Consider the following 15,414-nt stretch of genomic DNA (forward strand, 5'->3'; position numbering starts at 1 on the left):
AACATCTCTGAAATCTACAGCCCTGAGTTTCATCTTGGACTTACACCAGTACGTATCTTTTCTGATCCCTAATGCATTATCTGATAACGGTGATGACGTAGGTGTGCTGCAGTGACCACCAGGTCAGTCTGCCCTAACTCTCCCTCCCTCTGCGAGATAACTGACTGTTAAATCTCTCAGTTCTTCATCGAGCAAGGCTACCCAGTAACCCAGCTTTTCGAACGTGTTGGACGGAGTAAGTTCCCCCTCTCTCCATTCCCACATAGCGCGCTGAATGCTGACGGCATGGGCTAGTCGCGGACCCGATGTATCATAATAGCCGTAAGCATCATCTTCCTCCCTTAATTAGACCCACATCTTAAAGAAATTGTTAGATCTGAGTGAGAGGGAAGGGTACGACTTTGACCAGATGTATGCCATCGCTAAAGTGCAGGTACGCCGGTGGTCCTATGAAAACACACTAGTCTTGCTAACTAGCTGCTTTCCCATAGTTTGCCGCTGTGCTTCATACGGCTGGGTATGAACTGGAGTGAATTGTTTGTTTAATTTGTCGTTTATATGGTTTTTTGGATTTGGTTGTACGTATCATTATCAAAGTTTTCTTTTTTTGCTGCCGTTTCCCCAGATTGCACTCAACGTCGTTGCTGCTCCTATGGTCGTTTCGCCAATCTTCATTTTAAGAACGGGCATTCGGACATGCCTGAGAACTTTCTCGCCGCACCACACGTCTGCACAGCCACACAGCCTACACATATAAGCCCGACGTTTTTCCCGCCCACGCCTTTCCCAGCCCTTTCCCAGCCTCTGTCACTGTGGAGCTGCCCTTCCGTTCTTCTCCTCCCTCTGCTTGATTCTCTTCCGTTCGAATGCCTTTTGGTGTCCAACTTGGAATCGGTCTCTTGCGTGCGTTCAAGGCTTGAAGTCGGGCTCTGCAAGCAACTTCAATGGAATCACAGTTCGGCGTCAATTTGGCGGCGTTTCCGTCCTTTTCTTTTTACTCCCATTTTCCGCTTTCCTGACCCCCTCCCTGTACCCTCTCTTTTCCTTTTTCCGTCCCTCTTTTTCCTCCTTTCTATCTTCCTCTTCCATCCCTTCTATCTTCCTCTTTCCCTCCCTTCTATCTTCCTCTTTCCTTCCCTTCTCGACTATCCTTCCTCTTTCCCTCCCCTTTACTCCCATTTTTCGCTTTCCTGATCCCCTCCCTGCGCCCTTCCCCTCACACTCTTTTTCTCTTTCCTTCCCTCCTTCTTTTCCTCCCTTCTATCTTCCTCTTTCCCTTCCCTCCCTTTCTTTTCCCTTGCCTTGCTTTCCTCCACCCTCCTTGCCCCCGTGTGCTTGATTGAAGAGGGTGCGCGTTAAAGGATCCCCCAATCAACACGAGATTATATGAACCATTACAAACGAAATGAAAAATGATAATGATATGTGGCGTCATTTAGATTCTGTCCGAGCTTTTGAACGCAAAACTTCAACTGGAGCAATCTCCAAAAAATGTCAACGTCAATTCTACCATGAAGTTACAACAGAAGATTACAAGACGGTCAACTGTGTGCCTCAAGATGACGAACACGACCGTGAATTTCATGTGAGTGGAAGCTCAGCAGTGCCAACTCTTGTCCCAGACAAAGGCAACAGATTCAATTCAAGCTTCAAATGTGTGATCAAAGTAGCACTTGAACGTCAACGTCAAGTCTTCTCGCCATTATCTGAGTGAGTATGCCGAGATCTAGAAATATGGCCTCAAAAAGAAACGATTTCACGATCCCAGAATGTGCCAAATTGTGTGTCTGTCGTCGCGACAAATTTGCTACACCCCGAGCTCGTGGAGAAGAATTCATATCATAAATCAAGCTCGAATCATCCAAAATTCCGGATGACGTGCAGCAATTATGGCAAGGATTGAATGTACGACAACTATATTTTTCTGGGCTTGAGTATAAACTATTCAACAGATCTGGGTGAATTATATATGATACAAATGAAGGAGAAGTTTGTGCGGCGGAATGTGCAAGACAGTACTACACAGGAGGCGACAAACCATTGACTATGCGATGAGTGATGTGCAAGAAGGAGCGAGAGCAAGACGTTAACGAGCAATAATCGGTGAAAGTAGAGAGTCCATCCAACGGTGAAAAATCAGGCAGCGAAGAGCCTCCCTGCGAAGCCCTTGACCTTCAACACCAAGCGTCGCTGCAGTATGATGAGCACAATACACATCAAAACTTCAAAAAGACGAACCCAGAAATGCCCATCTGGAGCAAGTTCCTCGCCGTTCACGTCGCCAAACAGGGACGCGGCGTCTTGATCCTGTACAGATATGAATTGAGCAAGAAGGCCTGATAGACTCATTGGAAGAACGGCCTACCGGATAATAGGTGCACTTATACGTGATGAAGGCTGAGGCTGGGGCCGTGTCACGGAGGTCAATCGTACGCTGTGGGAGGGACGTAGAAGCCTCAGTCACGGGAAGTGGACCTCGTGAACGCGACATACCATAAATTCCTCGTCGCTTGATGGAGCAAGGATGGGAATGTGAATTTCGCGAGTATGGGCGCGTTGGAAGTCGCGCAGGGTAACAGAGTTGCTGAGAACCAGCGTAAAAGACGGGAGGACGAGTTGCGAAAGAGGCATTGTGGAAGTAGACTAAAATGATGTATGTTTTAGTTTGTGGAAGGACAGAAAAGGAGCGTTAGGGCGGTGGTGGTGGTGGTGGGCGTGATAAGGAAGAGAGACCCAGCGAAACTGGGTGATTTATATTGGAAAATGGGGTCCAAATAACCGTCAAAACAGCGGCGACCTTAGAATTCCTTGACTCAAAGTTTAAATTTTCGGTTCCTGGATTTCTAGGCTGGGAATGGTTGGATCTCGTGTAGAATTGGTGTCATTTGTCGTTGATAGGAGGCAGGAGGGCTGGCTTCCCGGAAAAGACCAGTGGGGAGGAGTGAATAGATGGCGACGGTATCCTCTGCCCAAGCGCCCAGGAGGAGATACGGGGAAGGCACTGCCGAAAGTTGTGACAAACACAATGTCCAACAGTTGCCGCATCAGCCCAAAGCTTCTTACGTCGGGTGAAGTGGTCGTACCTTCCCCCAGCAGTCAAATCGCGGCTTGCATAGTGCTCAGCGACCGCAGGCCTTGCCGATCTTCAAGATTCCTTCGAATAGGATCGTATGCGACAGACTTTCACCAGGGTCGACTCAATCCACGGCAAACTGGAAGCACACAAGGACACTAGAAATTCAGAGGGGCGTGAATCACCATAGATATGATACTCCCTCATATTCTCGATGACCACTGAAGACAAATGTAGCAGAGCGCTCCATGAAGGCATGTCAACGTTTCGAGGTCTGCTGGTGAAGGAGGTGTCTGTGCTGACTTCCTACGTAGATTCCAAGGTTCGACATCATGTTGAAGAACAGATCATGCTTGAGACGGTGGTCGGATCCATGGGGGCTTGGTGGTGCTTCGGATAAAAAGCAGCCCCACCGAAGGACACTGAAGTCTCGAAGGACAGTCATGAGGATCCACAGCTTCCTTAAGGAAGCGTTCATGAGGACATGTCGCCCACTCTGCAGCTGCAGTCATTGAGACAATGTCTCAATATCTGCTGCGAGAGGCATCGTCTCGTTTCCGAATTTCCGGTCCAATGACTCCCTGCGCGGGGGAAGTGCTCCAGGTGAGCAAACCCATCCATGACAGAATCCAGGGCGTGCTCTCGAAGGAACCCTGTGCAGATCAGGCTCAGGAGGGCAATCACTCTTGAAGCCCCCTGGACCATAGCCCCTTGATCTCAAACGGGAGCGGTCGCCTACTGTTTATCAGGACGACGAGGTTGGCAGACGAACACGAACGTCCGCCTCCGAAGTCGAACTATCGCGGCAAATAGCGAATTGGACGCCCTTTCATTTGGGTCGAAAGAAAAAGTTTTTGAGACCTCCACAGTTTTCCAAAGAATCGCCTCTCGACCATTGAATTCCAAGACCGTCACGTGATAACATAGGGGAAGGGGATGATGTGCAACCAAACGGCGATTTCTCCTTCATTATGGATTATGCCAGTCGGCAAAGTATCCAGTGTAGGCTGGCGACGCGGGGAAAACCAAGATTTGGTCTGGAGTCGAAGTCGGAAATCAAGAGGTCCAGATTTGCGGTTCTATGCGCCAACCCCTTGTTTTTGGGTCGAAATTGAGTGGGAAGGAGGCGACAAAGGCGCTGAAATAGTGCCTTATCGTTGAAACTGCCAGTCAGATTCGACAAGTTTTCATAAACGTGGCAAAGAATGCATGACTTGAAGTTCTGCTGGCATTTCTCCTCGAAAAACAGTGGTCCTCGCCTGGCAAACTTTGTGAAATCTGGAGAACTCATGAATCGACATACAAAGAACAAGAACGATCACATACCGTCGTCCACGCGGTGGGGTATGGGCGACCTTCAGCCTAGCCTTCCTCGTCATCATTGCCGATACTGATCGCCTTCACCACAACCCCTTGTCTACTGTCTGGTAACCTTTCGTCCTATTGAGTTCCATGAAGTAGAACATGCCGACGCGCCTCGAGCGCCTGACGCCAGGCAATGAATTCGTCGTTGGTTGAGCTCTGGTTGTGCAGAATGTGGCCAAATCTGACGGCACAAGCCACCGCTTCCAAATTCCAACTAATCTCCAACCCAACAGTATCGACGCCCTCCATTCCCATAGTTCACCGGATTTTTTTGAAGGCCTTGTTCCGAATGGAATGATGTGGGTTGTTGCAAGCAAAATTTTGTGGATGGTGGTCGCGTTTGTCAACCTTCCTTTCTTCGGTTTCATTGGAGAACAATCAAACATACCAAATTTCCAGCCTCCTACAACTTCACATCCATCCCTCCGACATAACCCAGCGTTTCCCAACCTCGCTCTGAAAAGTCATGGAAACTTCTCTGGAACTGAAGCATTCGGAACCTGAAATTCTGGAGACAGTCATCTACGCTCGCCCTGGACATACTACTATAGTCATGGTCTACCGTGCAGTCATCTGTATCTGACCGTCAAGCGACGGATTCTGCCCAACGACAAGGACATATATCGTTTTCTCCTCCTACCTCTTTCCATCCCCCTCATTGTCTCTACACAAAACAAAAAAAAGTCTCCCATCCGCTTACCACGGCTGCTTCCCACTCAACACAATCGAAAGGACTATTTCATGGTCATACGCCATCAAATAATTGTATAGATTGCGGCCTTGAGGCATCCACTCGATCGAAAGAACATCTACTGTGAAACTTGACTTGTGTTCTTATGGAACTCGTTGCCGTTCTCCTGCATTAAAAAATAGTCACCAAGAGATACTTCATACATGCCAACCGATGGTCTCCTTCACTGGCAACCTACCCACTTCAACTTGTCTTCCTCGCTCAGCCCAGCAGGTTCATCCGATCCAGCAAGGCCGCACTGATGAAAGATCCGAACCTGGTCTGGCTTGAACAAACCAACGTCCGTATGAATAAGGCCGCGGTTGTTAAATATTACGAGATCGTTGGCCTCCCATGGATGCGGATAGACGAGCTGAAGGCAAAAAGAATGAGATCAACCAAGGAAGTCGAACAGCTTGACGACTGACATTTGGTGCAATTCCAGGTCTTTGCATACTATAAACAAGTTCTCGAACTTCGCGAAGATCCGTGATGTGCCCGCCGTCTGGATACAACGTTCCAAAGTTATTTGCGACTTGACAGCTCTCTGGTACTGGTTCGATGTAAATCTCGGAGATTGCACATGGATGGACTTGAAGATGGAGGGATCCTGTCACCGGGTTTTTCCAGACCTAGCACCGACATGGGTTACCTACAATGGGCCCAAGAATGGGGCGACATACCAAAGGGTACACCTTGACCTTCTCCTCATCCCAGCTCATCAACGTTTCCAACGGTTTCTCGAATCCCTCACTCTCCAACCCCAACCCAGTCGACACTCCCTTAGCTGCTGCCATCCACTCGAACGGATGAGGCGCATATCTAGCTTTAGCCCTCACCGCAAGGCTCTTCAACTCCTTTGGCAAAATATCAAACATAACCTTCCCCGAAGCGAACGCCGTAGTTCCCAGAGTGACATTCAACTCGTCCCCGGAGCCGTCATCATACCTGACCGTTTGTGTTGGGCCATCTGGAACCCGAACTGCATAAAGCGCCGTAGCTTTGGGTGGAGATAGTTCATACAACGCAGCGTCCATGTGCCACCTGAAGAACCTCGTGACTGCTGGGCTTCCGTTCTCATCTTCAACTGAGACTCGTGTTTTATGTGAATTTGCATGGTGTCCGTGTAGGAGGGTTACTTCTGGGATACCTTCGTGGTCGTGGATGGTTCCGTGGCCTATGACTTGGACTTGAGGGACCCGCGGAATGGTGTTGACGTATGCACCTATGACCCCTCTTTTTAGCGCGTCGGCTTCGTGCGTGTAATTCTCTGCTTGCGGGTCGAACGCCTGGAGTTGAATAATTCGCTCTAGCTGTTTGTTTGGTTTTACTTCTATGAACACTTACCTTGACCAAGGCCAGTTGCTCTTCGAGAGACAAATTAATATCTCGAAACAGAAGGAGATCGTGCTATATTTTTCACATCATTATCAAGGACGAGTATATTCGACTAATGGGGTGACCTTGTACAAAGCCTCCTCGACTTCCTTGAACTCTTCTGCGCTTAGGTTCCCCGGGTGGACACCTTTGACCTCTCGACCGAAATCTACAAATTTCTTCTGGTCTACGCTGGCGGGAAGAGTCAGGGGTACTAGGTTGATAGTCATTGCGACGATGAGGAGAGAATCGAGCTTGGACGTCTATTTATTATAGGTCTGTAAGGTGTACGTACTACACACTCCACCCGAAGATCGGATGATGCAGTCCGAATTCACTAAAGTGATAAACGATGAATGAGAAGCTTTTTCAAGCTGATAACGATGAACAGCCCTCAAATGATCGTACAAAAAAATCTGCAGGGAGACATGCAAATACCATTATCATTATAACTATTGGGAGGGAAATAGGAGTCGTGGTAACTGATCATGAATAGGAGAGGTCTATGCGCACACAAGAGCAGCCTTGCTGAGTCCAGTCAATCAAAGAGTCAAATACTACTGAATGTCAACAACACACCTCCGCAGTTTAAGCCCTTGGGTACCATCCTGGCTTCTCGATAATGCCATACTCTTTGAGTTTGTCGGTGAGTGCCACAAGCGTCTCAGGAGGTGGTTTACGTCCTGGATAGCCGACAACGAGGAACATCGCGTATCCATTGTTATATCCACTTGCCACCACTACCGTGGTCGTGCACTTGACTCGATGTATCTTTTGGCATATGCCTGATAGCTGCCATGCCAACCTGGCCCAATAAACCCTTCGCTTTTCGACTGGAGCTCCTTCAGAAGCTTTGAGCGTAACTTCGAGGTGATAGCGATGTTGGAGCCACTCGTTTGAGAGGGGAAAGCCATAGACGGGCGGGTGGTTAGCGTCACGAAAGGCAGCCATGTCTGCAGGCGGGCGGATACCAATGTACTGGGGCAAAGGTCCCTCATTGCTGGACGACATGTTGAAAACTAGGAAATTGAAGAAGCCTTTCCTTATATGATTCAACCATACCACGTGCTGGTGACCAGGACCCTGGTCTTAAGCGCTCCCAGTGAAAACGCGCTCACCGGCGGTCTGACGGACCGTGAAAGATGGTGATGGACACTTCTGGGCTGAGCTGGGAACCGAAGGGTATTGAGTATAGGGGAATTGTAATTGATTTTTCGCTAGATTCGTACGACGTAGAAGATAACTAGCAACAAAACATGCAAAACTATCAAGCAAACGAGCGAGTGAGGAACGCCTCAGGCGCCCCAGTCACTTTCTATCATCATCAAAAGAATAATTCACCGTCTTCCCCCTAAAAATCCCCTTTACTTTCTCCCCAAACGAGGCATTCCATTCACCACCCTCCACAACCCTCACCAACCTCCCAACCATCTTCCCAACCTCCTTTTTTTCAAAAACAACATCCCGACACGTCTGCATCAAATACTCCTTCACAACACCCTCAATCTCCTCCATCGATATCCCCGCCACCTCGCTCCAATACTCCAGATTCTTCACCTGGGGGTAACTGGAAGAACACAGAGCACGCGCAGCGTTGATGAACAACCCAGCCCACAACTTATGCGGATCAAACACGCATAAAAAGTGTTTGCTGCTCTTGGGATTGTCCAGGAATGATCTGCGCACGTTGTGTACGAGGATAAGCGTGCATGGGATGATGGAGAAGGGGAGGTTGGTGGAGGTGATGAGGTGGGTGATGTATTGCTCGAGGGGGAGAGATAGGAGGTTGTTAGGAGAAGAGCGGTAGGTGGGTACGAGGAGGGGACCCATGGACCTATAGAGGTATTTGGCGCAGAGACGTCCTGACGTCTCTGGCGTGAGTAGCGGAGAAGGAGGATAAAAAGCCCTGGGTTTAACGGGAGGAGGGGGTGAAGAACGAGAAGAGGAACGGTAATTGTTACCGTAAGGGGCAGGATAAGCAGCGCTTTTCCGACCTTTGTTATCAGAGGAAGAGTAAGGTTTTTGGTCCACTTTGGAGTCCCAACGAATGGTTGAGGCCCTCGGACGCGAGGAGGAGGTAGGAGAAGTTTGAACAGCAAGACTCACTTGAAGTGAACGCTGCTCGGTGGTAGCGGTGATAGTAGCAGAGATGAGAGACATGGTTTAGTTCCTAGGAGAGGAGATAAGTCCTCGAAATGTAAAGAGAGGAACGGGACGTATACGCACGATGATAAGATGGTATTCCGGCGGATAGGTGCAAGTAGGTTATAGAGTGCAGTTGGTTTGGTTAAAAAAAGTGTGTGTGATGATGGTGGTTTGGCAAATGCAGTTATATTTCTTACGAGGAGAAATGGGGGGTTATTTATGCACTTTGGTGAATAGGAGAGAGCGTGGGTTAGACTTTTGGCTGGGTTTAAATGGTTTGGAAAGGGGGAAAGAGAGCTGGTGGTGGAAGCGAAGGCTGGCTCGTAGTGACTAGAGGCATGTTCAGAAGCGTGATAGAGTTTGGGATTGAAGTACTTAGATAGAAGTTGGAGTCGATGTATGTGCTTCAGTCGGTCTTTGAGAGGAACATGTGCGTTCGTTCCCGGTTGAGACAAATCCCATTTCCGACAACGCTACCCAGCCACCTCATCCCAACCAACTTGTCGAACGATGCGCAGATGAATAAGTAGACGCCTTTGCCTGTGTTAGTTGTTCGTGGCGAAAGGCCTTGGCACACATGCGCAAATACTCAACAGGCATGACGTCTTGGATATCGTCCCGACTTGAAGCACGTTCAATGAAGCATCATCACACAATGAACGTTTCATCTCGTCAAGAATGGCGTAAAAGACGGAGACTTTGCGCTCCGGACGGAGCCGCCCAGCACCACATAGCACCGAGGGGGTGGCTGAGTACCTGCCGCTGAGCATGTCATCGGAAGAACAAGAGCTAAATGCGTCGTATGCGGGCTACCTCCCACCGCTTTACGCACGATACCGCTATAAGAACGTTCATTGACCACGTCAACTGTTGCCGTATTGTATTGTTATCTTATCTACGTAGCTGGAGTCACCCACCTTAGGAGTCACAACCAGGTGCTTGGTCCCCCCAACTAAACCTGTTCTTTCTTATCCGCAACCACAACCCACCCGACGTTCCGTCTTTCTTATATATATATATATTCTCCCGCTTACCCTTATCACCCACCCACCCATTCACTCACCCTAGACATGGCCAAGAAGAACTCCTGGACCACCGTCTCCCGCGCCAGCACCAAACCCCTCTCCACTCCTACTCCTACTCCTTCCCCTTCCCCCTCTCCTCCCCCAGCCAAAGCTAAAGTCGAAGAAGCCGAATCCATCCGACCCACCGCTTCCTCCCCCCTCCTCAACCCGAACCCAAAGGACCTCCGTGCATTCGAGCACGACAGACAACGCGTCAAGAAGGCCGCTGACCTCGCCAAGATGCGCGCGCGCAAAGCTGGTATCGTGGACCCCTCTTTTTCTTCTCGAGTGATCAAGTCCTCGAGGGACTACTACGGCTCCCTGCCTTCGCAGAAGGAGAAACTGTTGAGGGAGGAAGACATTGATGCGCTTGATGGCGTGTTTTCGCCTACGTTGACATTGCCATTGAATGGAACGAAGAAGAGGCGAGAGAGCCTGATTAGTACGCCTGTCCGAGTCGAGCCTGCGAAGAGGGAAGTCAAGTTGGAGGAATTGATTGTTACTACGCCGCAGAAGAAGGCCGCCGGTCGGAAGATGCGTGGTACGTTGGCTTCCGCTCTTGATTCAACAACGCTTACCTTTAATATAGATGGAGACTTTGAAGTAGTACCACACGTCCGGGCCGTCATCGTCCTAGACGATTCCGCGGACGTGCACGATATGGACGTGGATGAGGCTTGGGAGCATGTTACGCTCGACAACGACGATGATGAGGCCAGTTCGTCTTCGGACGGTGGGGAGCCTGTGTCGTATGCCAAGATTGCAGCTGCTGCGGGTCGCAAGTGATTCGTTGCCCCAACGTAGATGGGGTGCTCCCCTGCTGGACTATTGTTATGCTCGCCCCCGCCTCTTCGCCCAAGGACTACCCGTTCGATTCGATCCTTGTTGTTGACTGAAGATTGATTTGCTTGGTTTCGCGTTTTCGCTCGTTTACAGCCTACCCATACCCCTCCTTTATGTGCTTTGCCTCCTTATCTATGCGTGCAGCGACGCCAGCCCTCGGTTACCAGGTCTACTCCAGTCCTGTGTATCCCGGGTCGACTGCACGATTGTAATTTGTTATTTAACTGTACCAGGGAATTGTACAACCATTTTAATGTGTACGAGTGTAGACAGATTTTTTGATTACAATAGAGAGGTGCTTGAGCCTCGCGTGCTGGCCAGGATGTTATTGGACGATAATTGTGTTGATACAAAAGACCGAGTAGGAGGCTGAGATCCGTTTTGTGGAGAAACGAAGGAGATGAGAGGAGATGAGAGGTCGATTTACATAAATAAATACGATATCTGATCGATCGATCTTTCCATCCGCTTCGTCGGTGTTCAGAAAAGAAAAGGCGTCGGTCATTGGAGGCCTTGATGTGCAGCGGGGACAAAACAATTCTCGCTGCGCCGGGTGATTGTATTTACTCAAACCCTAAGAGAAAAACCCGGTGCCGCATTGCCGCCAAGTCAAGAGATAACAACACGTTGTCCGTATCCGACTCCGAGTCGTTGCTGGTCACTGGACATCATTGGAGCGCTTCCTACTCACGTTTCTCCCATCATCATCTATCTTCGTCCGTTGGCTGAGCAAAACCTTATAATTGCAACAGTTTGATAGGTATCTGAGAAACTTGTCTTTTTTGCCACTTACAACTACTAATATATGAATGAACGTCATGGTCAGCTGCGAAAAAAACAGAACAGGCGCGGGCGTCAATTAGAAAGAACAACCTCACGACAACTCGAAAATGGCCCCCAATTTCTTGTCAAGGTTCGCTAAAGGACCACCACCAGCGTCGTCTGCAGCAGAAACCCAGACTACCCGCGAACGATCACATTCCAATACACAGCGCTCCAGTTTCTCCCTATCACGCAGTCGTGCGCCCTCCGTGACGAGTCCCTCTCGTACCGATGTTCGTTCACCGCCCGAGTCGAGTAGTCTTGGTGTTGGGGCCAAGGGGGGATCACAGCAGCAGCAGCAGCCTCAAATCCCAGTAGTGCCAAGCATCATGACAACGGACATCAACCGCAGCAATGACACGCTCGAACCAAACGTTACCGTCGTCCCACCCTCTCCGCTTGTTTATACCGCTTCCATCGCTTCAGAGTCTGATTACGACGATCGCTACCACCCTACTGAACCTACAGCGGCAGCGCCGAATCAGATAACCACAACTACAAACGGTGCCAGTGCTCAGTCCAAATCCAAATCAGGCACCGGTGACTATTCGGCTCCCAGCCCTCGTACTCGTACGACTTCTACATCTGCACCATTAGTGGCTGCTGCGAGTTTGACTTCTGCCTCGCCTTCTCCCATTTCCGTCGAGGACGTCGACGTCACTCCTACTACTGCTAAACCTAGCATACAGCGTGCCGTCACCCCATCCTCGTCATCCACCAACCTTCGCGAGGCAGCAGCTAAACCAGAGTCCATGCCTAGTAGCAAATCCCTCTCTCCTTCTTCTGGACAAATACGCAAGCAGTCCTCGAACAGGTCGCTCAATGCGCCGGCGCCCATAACCACTCGAGCAGCCACTGCCCCACCAGATGCGTTTTCAGCTGTGGTGGTAGATGCCAACGGCGCAGTCACCATGACGCCCATCGTCGAGTCTCCCACTGGGCTCAAAGCGCCCGAGTTCCCCAGCATGATAACCAACGGGACCAACAACAACACATCCACACTGACAGTCAACCGCGACAACTCCGACTCTGCATCCATCATCTCCAGCAAAGGCGGCGAGAAAAAACGCCCTTGGAAACGAAGTACGACGAAGAAGCCTACGGGTCTGGCGAGCGCTATCGCTGCGACTGGATTGGCGATGGCGAATCCGTCGATGACTTATGTACAGATGAGCCCGCCGCCTCCTATCATGTCTCCTTTACCCACTTCGAGGAAGTCGTCGAACCCTGGTTCGCCCCCTTACATGTCCCGCTCGCCTGCGTCGTCGAGTAAGCATGTGAAATCGCGTTCGGCGGATATGTCTTTGTCGCCTGGGGGGAAGAGGGGTGCTGGTGGTGGGAAGGGGAAGAGTAAGACTGTGAACAGTGGGGCAATACGAACGAGCGTATCGGCGAACAGCGATGCTGCGTCGGAGTATGTGGGTGGTGAGGATAGACCTGAATATTATTCGGGGTTGGAGAGTAGCAGTGATGATGGATCTGGGTCGGATGATTTGGATGATTTGGACCTTGGGGAGGATGATATACCTGTTACGGGATTTGCGGTTGCGAGTAATAAGCGGAATGCGGATTTTCATGATCTTTTTTCGGGGATTCCGGAGGGGGATTATCTTATTGAGGGTGTGTTGTCCCTTTTTTTATTTTTTATTTTGTGAGGTTATTGAACTGAAATCTACTTAGATTATGGATGTGCTCTACAACGAGAGATCCTCATTCAAGGACGGATATATATTTCAGAAAATCATATATGCTTTCACGCCAACATATTCGGCTGGATCACAAACGTACGTTTCCTTCTTCCCCTTCACTCCTTCAGCCCTCTAAACCTTTCGCACAGCTCTCAATCCCAATATACGAAATCGTCTCCCTAGAAAAGAAAATGACAGCCTTTGTCATCCCCAACGCCATCCAAATCACCACCCGGCAATCCAAATACACATTCGCCTCCTTCCTCTCCCGCGACACCACCTTTGACGTCATCTACAACATCTGGCGACTCGCTCGACCAGACGATAACGGCAGCATACGCTCAAGCGGACGGGGGTCCCTTGATGGGCCTGTCTCCAGCAGCAGTACCTCTGGCCTTCCGTTAAATGCAGTGGCTGTTGTGGCTGCTAAATCGGGGGCGGGCCCAGCTGCTGTTGTTGAACATAAAGTGACGACGTGTGCGTGTAGTAAAGACGGGAACCATTATTCGGAGACGATGATGGAGAGTATCTTTCCCGGGACGCCGGATAGGATACATAATTTGATGTTTGCGAGTGGGTTCATCAAGGATTTTTTGGCTGTTGATCAGAAGTTGCTTGGTGGGTTTCTTTCTTTTCTTCTTCTTTTTGCGATCGTTCCGGCTGATGCCTTTTTTTTTTTTGGGTAGATCTACAAATGTCGGATTGGACACCGGTATCTGAAGGTTCGAAGCTGCTCACGAAGAACATGTCGTACATCAAGCCTTTGAATGGGAGTCTTGGGCCCAAGCAGACCAAGTGCGAAATCAAAGACGAGATGCTGCATGTTGATTTTGAGCAATATGTGACTACGCTCACTACGACCCGGACCCCAGATGTTCCTAGTGGTGGTGTGTTTTCGGTGAAGACGCGTACGTGCATCACTTGGGCGAGTGCGGTGTCGACGAAGGTGCTGGTTACGACGGCGGTGGAGTGGACGGGTAGGAGTTTTATCAAGGGTTAGTTTTCTTTTGTTTATTACAAGAGTGTGTGTGCTCATGAAGAAAACAATGTGTAGGTATCATCGAACGCTCAGCTATAGACGGTCAAAGAATCTACCATGCCGACCTTGAAAAAGCCATGCGCGCGTACATCCAAGAACACCAATCCGAATTTATCCCTGAAGGCGTCGACCCAGACATCGCGCTCGTGAACGTCGCCGTACCCGCCATCACCGAAGATATCCACGCAGCCGCCGCAGCAGCACTCGAACCGCTCTCCGAAAAACAGCGAGAACACGAGCGGAATCAACGCGGCTTGCAATGGGCTTGGGACACCTTTGACGGTGCTTACCAAGTCGCGAAACGCAGCACCAAGGGCGCGTTGGAGCTTGTGAGCGATGCGTGGGAGCAGAGCACGAGCACGACGATATTGTATTTCGTTATTGTCGTGCTGGTGTTTAGCAACTTGTATACCCTGCTGAGGATGGGGAGTCGGGAGGAGGCGGGGAGGAGGAAGGAGATGAGGAAGGTGGAGGAGAGGGAGAAGTGGGTGCAGAGTATTGTTACCGCTTTATGGGATGAGCTGGCGGCGGGGAAGAAGGAGGCGATTGGGATGTTACGTGGTGGTGCGGGTGATGCGGGTGGTGTGGTTGATGGAACCCCTTCAGCGGACACGGTCGCTCCTGGGAGTTGGATGGAGGAGGTGGCGCATTTGCATGATACTTTGAACACGGTCGAGCAGAGGGTCAAGGCGATTAGGGAGGCTTTGGTTGGGTTTAAGGGGTTGAATGCTATTGATTAATATGTGGGACCTGGGTCGCTCATTTTTTTGAGTGGCCTGCTCTTTTCCTCTAGGGATTCTTTGGAGCATTGCGTTTTGTACAGTATTGTATATACACCGACATTACCATTTACGAACTTGCGCTACATATATTCACGCTGTGTGTGTATAGTTCCTAGATTGCACACTGACAGTGTCAATACACTCATTAATCATACGTGATGACAGCGTCGGAATCCTTGAGAATAGAGTGAGAGTTTTCATCTTCCGATGACATTTGATAGAAGCACACGTCTGTTGAAATTAACCCGACAGGTACAATTAAAATACAAGGGCAGGACGTAAAAAGGAAAGAAAGGCTTCAGCCATCTCGAAGAGCAGCAGTGTCAAGCATCGACAGATTGGGATTATCGCTTCTTAACCGGTAGAGGCTAGCTCTGGAGCTAATCACGTCGTCGTTGTTACCAGCCAAAGAAAGCTGCAGAAGATGAAGGAACGTGTAAGCGTTGTGCGGTGTAATAGAGGGGTGATACAAAGGAAGGAAGAAGA

General features: G+C 49.8%; 6 protein-coding genes across 6 annotated transcripts; 3 read left to right on the plus strand and 3 right to left on the minus strand.

Moving 5' to 3' along the window:
- Positions 1-696: 696 nt before the first annotated feature.
- Positions 697-1,194, plus strand: LACBIDRAFT_301495 (uncharacterized protein; the record flags this gene model as incomplete). The annotated part of the gene is made up of 1 exon (XM_001873506.1): positions 697-1,194. One exon carries the CDS (start codon positions 697-699, stop codon positions 1,192-1,194), a length of 498 nt encoding a protein of 165 aa, XP_001873541.1.
- Positions 1,195-1,869: 675 nt separating this feature from the next.
- Positions 1,870-2,802, minus strand: LACBIDRAFT_291807 (uncharacterized protein). The gene is made up of 4 exons (XM_001874141.1): positions 2,494-2,802; positions 2,366-2,434; positions 2,239-2,307; positions 1,870-2,190 (listed from the first exon to the last, which is right to left on the minus strand). Exons 1-4 carry the CDS (start codon positions 2,629-2,631, stop codon positions 2,137-2,139), a joined length of 330 nt encoding a protein of 109 aa, XP_001874176.1. The 5' UTR covers positions 2,632-2,802; the 3' UTR covers positions 1,870-2,136.
- A 735-nt stretch (positions 2,803-3,537) lies between these two features.
- LACBIDRAFT_301497 (uncharacterized protein) lies at positions 3,538-3,778 on the minus strand (the record flags this gene model as incomplete). The annotated part of the gene is made up of 1 exon (XM_001874142.1): positions 3,538-3,778. One exon carries the CDS (start codon positions 3,776-3,778, stop codon positions 3,548-3,550), a length of 231 nt encoding a protein of 76 aa, XP_001874177.1. The 3' UTR covers positions 3,538-3,547.
- Positions 3,779-5,352: 1,574 nt separating this feature from the next.
- LACBIDRAFT_227808 (uncharacterized protein) lies at positions 5,353-6,775 on the minus strand (the record flags this gene model as incomplete). Its single annotated transcript, XM_001874143.1, has 5 exons — positions 5,353-5,541; positions 5,597-5,800; positions 5,852-6,457; positions 6,516-6,578; positions 6,632-6,775. The coding sequence occupies 5 exons, from the start codon at positions 6,773-6,775 to the stop codon at positions 5,353-5,355; spliced, it is 1,206 nt and encodes a 401-aa protein (XP_001874178.1).
- A 2,985-nt stretch (positions 6,776-9,760) lies between these two features.
- Positions 9,761-10,540, plus strand: LACBIDRAFT_321076 (uncharacterized protein; the record flags this gene model as incomplete). Its single annotated transcript, XM_001873507.1, has 2 exons — positions 9,761-10,295; positions 10,344-10,540. The coding sequence occupies 2 exons, from the start codon at positions 9,761-9,763 to the stop codon at positions 10,538-10,540; spliced, it is 732 nt and encodes a 243-aa protein (XP_001873542.1).
- A 947-nt stretch (positions 10,541-11,487) lies between these two features.
- Positions 11,488-14,886, plus strand: LACBIDRAFT_301502 (uncharacterized protein; the record flags this gene model as incomplete). Its single annotated transcript, XM_001873508.1, has 5 exons — positions 11,488-13,039; positions 13,100-13,203; positions 13,257-13,725; positions 13,794-14,102; positions 14,162-14,886. The coding sequence occupies 5 exons, from the start codon at positions 11,488-11,490 to the stop codon at positions 14,884-14,886; spliced, it is 3,159 nt and encodes a 1,052-aa protein (XP_001873543.1).
- Between the last annotated feature and the right edge of the window lie 528 nt (positions 14,887-15,414).

This window comes from Laccaria bicolor, genomic scaffold, assembly GCF_000143565.1.
Source record: "Laccaria bicolor S238N-H82 LACBIscaffold_1 genomic scaffold, whole genome shotgun sequence".
Lineage (NCBI taxonomy): Eukaryota > Fungi > Basidiomycota > Agaricomycetes > Agaricales > Hydnangiaceae > Laccaria > Laccaria bicolor.